Below are 6,000 nucleotides of genomic sequence, written 5' to 3' on the forward strand. Positions count from 1 at the left end.
AAAGAATTGAGGCAATTATCGCTGCACCTGAAGGTCCCACGGCGGTCCCGAGGTCGCTCTATTATCGCCGTTTATTCACGATGAGTCGAATGAGTCGCGGCGTCACCGGAGCTCCGACCGCCGTCCTACGCTTCATCGTCTTTGTGTTTCTCAGCTCCAGGATGGACGCTCGAATAAACGTAGACGCGACTAGTCGGCTAACGTAGCGCAGTGTTCGGAGGTTAGCGACAAGGAGATGTAGAATACATGCATCAACGTGTCTCCTGGATGCTTAAATAGGCGCCTGGTCCTCTGTAACTAGATGAGGTCATACATTACAGTGTTGTTTACATCTTCTTCTAATATTTAATGTTTTGAGGGTTACACTTTAATATTTATAATTCAAATCAAATATTAATTGTAAATGTTTTGTTTAACTAGTTGCTGTGTCAGTGATGTCTATGAGGATATAGTCTATCTATGGAATAACAATATGGCAGAACTCACAGCTTTCATCTGCTTCCACATAGTTAACATAACTCATAAATATGCGTTAACTCAATGGAAAAGGGACTTGAAGAATTTCAGAAATTGGATTTCATCTTTTCAGCTTCATGGCCGAATGACCTCTTTACACGACGCCTTCGGACGAGCGGTGCCTCATGTCATCGAGAGCAGACGTTGATTATTTATATGTAACATAATGTATGTATTATTTATGTAAATGCCATTAAAAGATGAATTTAAAAGGATATAGAAAAATCTTGAAAATTCCCTAAAGAGAAATTTAAAAAGTTAATATAATATAATATAATAAGTAAATAATAATTTAAATATGATACATTATACGTGTGCGTGTGTGTGATATGTTAATTATTATATTCATTTTATATCTCGAGTTGGTTGTATACAGCCATCAATAAATACAGTAAATGTGAGGTATTCAATCAAAGCAATAATTCTAAATCTTAATTTGAAATGAAGATTTCCCGCCAGTCGAGGTCAAGAGGTCGTGACTCCGCTCATTATTCCTACGCCACAGACTTTATAGCTTTAGTGCAAACTAACGTGAAGTAATCCATCTCTACCTGTGGCTCTCGGCCCAGGCTGGCCCCGCCCCCTACAGCGACCACGGGCACGCCGGTCTGCGCGGAGACGAACTCCAGCATGGGGGCCAGCGTGGCGCTGTTAGGGGGAGGCGGCCTCTCTTCTTCAAACACCAAACCCTGAAAAGAAAGAAAACAGGCCGACAGTAAAGCTGACAGTAAAGCTGACTGTAAAGCGTGGAGTAGAACCCACGAGCAAAGCCGACGCACGGACGCCGGTTAGACGCAAATTTCCGGCGGGCGGCGAAAATATATATCTTTATATATATTTAGATATATATATATATAAATATATATCTACATGAATATATATATTAATATATATAAATAAATATATATATATATTTATATATATAAAGATGTATCTATATAAATATATATATATATAAATAAATATATATAAATCTATATGAATAAATATATATATATGTATATATATATAATAATATACATATATACAGTATATATATATATAAATATATATATATATATATATTTATATATATAAATACATATATGTATATCCTGTGTGCACGTGATGAGTGCACACAGGAGCGTGCACGTGATGAGTGCACACAGGAGCGTGCACGTGATCAGTGCACGCGCTCATCGACATGTCGCCGCCGCGTGCAAAAAACGTTTTCCACGTTTCCAGCGACTCCTCCGGCGCCCGTGGTTTCCGTGGTGATTGCCTTCGTCCCGGCGAGCGGTAATGGATTCAGGGATCAATGCGCACGAGGGCCAGGAGCGGCGGCACATTACCTTTACCGTGACACGCAGGGGGGGGGCTTGTTTTTGGGGGGCAAATTCAATACGGAACAATGAAAGAATGAAAAGAAGAAGAAGAAGGTAACATATCAACATGGCCGAGAGGTGCATCAAAAGGCTCGCAGACTTTTTTCTTTTCAAAATAAAACATCTTTTAAACCGTGATTACCAGGGGGCGTGGTTTTCCTGCAGGGTGTGTGGTTACCTACAGGGGGCGTGGTTACCTACAAGGGGCGTGGTTACCTACAGGGGGTGTGGTTACCTGCAGGGGGTGTGGTTACCTACAGGGGGCGTGGTTACCTGCAAGGTGTGTGGTTACCTACAAGGGGTGTGGTTACCTACAGGGGGCGTGGTTACCTACAGGGTGTGTGGTTACCTGCAGGGGTTTGTGGTTACCTGCAGGGGTTTGTGGTTACCTGCAGGGGGCGTGGTTACCTGCAGGGGGTGTGGTTACCTGCAGGGGGTGTGGTTACCAACAGGGGGCGTGGTTACCTGCAAAGTGTGCGGTTACCTGCAGGGGTTTGTGGTTACCTGCAGGGGGTGTGGTTACCTGAAGGGGGGTGGTTACCTATAGGGGGTGTGGTTACCAACAGGGGGCGTGGTTACCTACAAGGGGTGTGGTTACCTGCAGGGGGCGTGGTTACCTGCAGGGGGGTGGTGGCCAGCAGCTCACACAGCTGCAGCAGCAGGGTTCCCGGGCTGCTCTCGTTCACCGCCAGGTAGATGACGTTGGCCTGACCCGACGGCGTCATCACCGTCTCGCCTACGAGCGCCGCCAGGGCCAGCGGGGACGAGAAGGAGGTGGAGAAGGCGGAGGCCCTCGCCGCTACTTCCATCGAGGCTGTATCCATCACCCCCCTTCCTCCTCCAACTCCTCCTCCTCCTCTTCCTCCCGGGCCGCTCCCCGGACCGGGCCCCCACTGGCCCTGCCCCGCCCCCGGCTCGCCGACCCCCGCGCCTCCCGCCACCACCGACGTCTCCGGAAGCAGGGAGGAGCCCGAGTGGACCACGGCGATGTTGACCCCACCCGAGTCCCTCTCTCTCTCCCGGGGCCGCAGCAGCAGGGGGGGCGAGGGGCGCACGGGCCCCGAGCAGGCCAGGACAGCCAATAGCAGTGAGAGGGCGGGCCTTGGGGCCACCATGGGGTAAGGGGAGGACCAGATGGGGGTCGGCAGGTGAGGCCAGCTGGGATTTAGGGTTTAGGGGCGTAGCGAGGCAGGAGGGGGGGGGGGGGGCTGGCTCACAGTCCTTCACCTGATGAGGAGATGAGACCCTGGAGAGGAGAGAGAGGAGAGAGGAGACGACAGTCATGTGACGTTCATACACCGGAGACACAGGGAGCAGCTCGGGTGAAGGGTCTTGCTCAAGGACACACGGACAGGGCGGGGATTGAACCGCCGACCCCCGGGTGGAACACAGTCACACCTCCTGTTGGATGAACTCACATTCCACAGGATTAAATCCTGCCCACGTTTAGGATTACAAAAGGATTATTGATTATCAATGAAGATGATGCAATCCATCACACACGTCGACGACACTCCTGTTAAGTTGTAATAGTTTATTTTGATAACATCTGCAGAGGTCTTATGTTTTAAATTAATACATATAGAAAGATATTATAATAGAAAATATTAGGGCGATTATTGATATTGTTATTAATGTATTATGAAGCATAGGGGTAATGTTTACTCTATGCAAATGTAAATGGCAAGAATTAATGTATATTGCATGAGAGTGACTGTATGTTAGTATTATAGATTGACGAGGCCGGTTGAATTCCGTGTAGTGACTTACAATAACAAGAGACTTTTATTGTGAAGGTGACTTTAATGCGGACAAATAACAAGACGGGACTCTTATTGTGAAAGCGACTGGACCGGAAGTGACGTTTCGGCCAGGGAGATGAAACTCCGTGTTTTTAGAGAGACCGCCCTCTTTCACAGGTAAGCGGCGAGGCAGCAAGGCTGAGCTCCCGGGAGGAGCCGGGAGCCGGCAGCCGGGACACGGGGAAGAGCGCCTTAAATGTTTGTTTTACACTTCCTGCCATTAAATGTTAATAACTTAATCCACGCGCGTCCGGAAGCCTGTTTTCCACCATCTGCGAAGTGCCCAGTTTCAGAATACTCAACACTCCCGACATTTATGAAATTTCCGAAGTTGACGATAGACAAAATTGATGAAATTCACGATATTGACGAAATTTACGACATTGGCGATATTGACGAAATTGGCAACATTGACAACATTAACGATATCGACAAAATTGAAGACATTGACGAAATTTACGAAATTGATAACATTTACGAAATTTACGATATCGACGAAATTTAAGACATCGGCGATATTGAAGATATCGACGAAATTCACGAAGTTGACGATATTGACGACATTGGCAACATTGACACAATTGAAGACATTGACAATATTGATGAAATTTATGAAATTTTACGTAATTTACGACGACGATATTAACGATATCAACAAAATTTACGAAGTTGACGATATTGACGACATTGAAGAAATTTACGAAATGTATGATATTGACGTTATCGACGACATTGTACGTCATTATCATTGATGTTATTAGGTATGAGCATTCTTGATATTTAATTACAACCTGTTACCTTTCAAATATATATATATATATATATACTATATATATACAACAACACCAACACAACATAGAGCTATATGTAGAAGATAAACAGACATTTCTCAACAGGAGAATCACCAGAGAATATTGTTTTTAAGTAAAGTTATGGACGTCACGGTAAAATACGACAATGTGGAAATAAGATTTTTTCTTTTTAGACTTTAGTGAAATTAATTTCGTGGGTCGAAACATTTCAGGATCCTTTTTATGTCGACGTCTCTTCCGTGTCACGGAGGACGAGCAACAATGTGTCAGATAGAGGTGACAGAACTTCAATCAATGGAGCTGTTGCTAGGTTACCGGGGGAGGGACACCTGACACAGGAAGGGAAGAGATGGATTTACCCACATTGTTACGCAATAATACAGAGGACTGGGGGGACTGGGGGGACTGGAGGGACTGGGAGGACTGGGGGACTGGGGGGACTGGAGGACTGGGAGGACTGGGGGGACTGGAGGGACTGGGAGGACTGGGAGGACTGGGGGGACTGGGGGGACTGGAGGGACGGAGGGACTGGGAGGACTGGGGGGACTGGGGGACTGGGCGGACTGGAGGGACTGGGAGGACTGGGGGACTGGAGGGACTGGGGGGACTGGGAGGACTGGGGGGACTGGAGGGACTGGGAGGACTGGATGTTAGGATGTTAGGTGTTGGGATGTTAGGAGGTTAGGAGGTTAGGTGGTTAGGATGTTAGGATGTTAGGTGGTTAGGATGTTAGGATGTAGGATGTTAGGTGGTTAGGATGTTAGGATGTTAGGCTAAAGCTGATTGATTATCAATCAGTATTCTGCTGTCTAAGGGTAAGGGGGGGGGGGCTCGTTAAGTGGGGAAAGTAAGTACAGAGAAGGGAACTGCCAACACACACACACACATATACACACACACATACGCACACACATCTGAGTGCTTTGGTTACGCCACTCTCGTGCGCGCTCTACGCGTGCACGTGTGATTTGTGAGGGAAGTAATGGCCTCCTCCATAGAGGTTACCACGGCAACGCAGATTACAGGTTTATGGACATGGAACAGAAAGAGAGAGGAGGGAAGGAAGGAAGGAGGAAAGGGAGAAAGGAAGGGTGGAAGGAAGCAAGGATATATATATATATATATATTTAAATATATTTATATATGTATATATATATATAAATATGTATATATACATATATACATATATATGTATATATATATATATTAAAAATATATATATATATAAATATGTATATATATAAATATGTATATATATAAATATATATAAATATATACACTACCGTTCAAAAGTTTGGGATCACTTAGAAATGTCCTTATTTTTCAAAGAAAAGCACTGTTTTTTTCAATGAAGATAACATTAAATCAATCAGAAATACACTCTATACATTGTTAATGTGGTAAATGACTATTCTAGGTGGAAACGTCTGGTTTCTAATGAAATATCTCCATAGGTGTATAGAGGCCCATTTCCAGCAACAATCACTCTAGTGTTCTAATGGTACA

At 45.0% G+C, this 6,000-nt stretch overlaps 1 protein-coding gene across 1 annotated transcript in view; it reads right to left on the reverse strand.

Annotated features, from left to right (window-relative positions):
- grin2da (glutamate receptor, ionotropic, N-methyl D-aspartate 2D, a) overlaps positions 1–2,669 on the reverse strand; it is an 80,815-nt gene extending 78,146 nt beyond the window's left edge. Inside the window, exons 1-2 of the mRNA XM_056426569.1 lie at positions 2,498–2,669; positions 1,068–1,205 (exon numbers count right to left, since the gene is read on the reverse strand). Of these exons, the coding sequence (XP_056282544.1) occupies positions 1,068–1,205; positions 2,498–2,605 (246 nt within the window). The 5' untranslated portion in view covers positions 2,606–2,669. The remainder of the gene's footprint in view (positions 1–1,067; positions 1,206–2,497) is intronic.
- Between the last annotated feature and the right edge of the window lie 3,331 nt (positions 2,670–6,000).

The sequence above is a fragment of the Pseudoliparis swirei genome, chromosome 1 (assembly GCF_029220125.1).
Source record: "Pseudoliparis swirei isolate HS2019 ecotype Mariana Trench chromosome 1, NWPU_hadal_v1, whole genome shotgun sequence".
In the NCBI taxonomy this organism is placed as follows: Eukaryota; Metazoa; Chordata; class Actinopteri; order Perciformes; family Liparidae; genus Pseudoliparis; species Pseudoliparis swirei.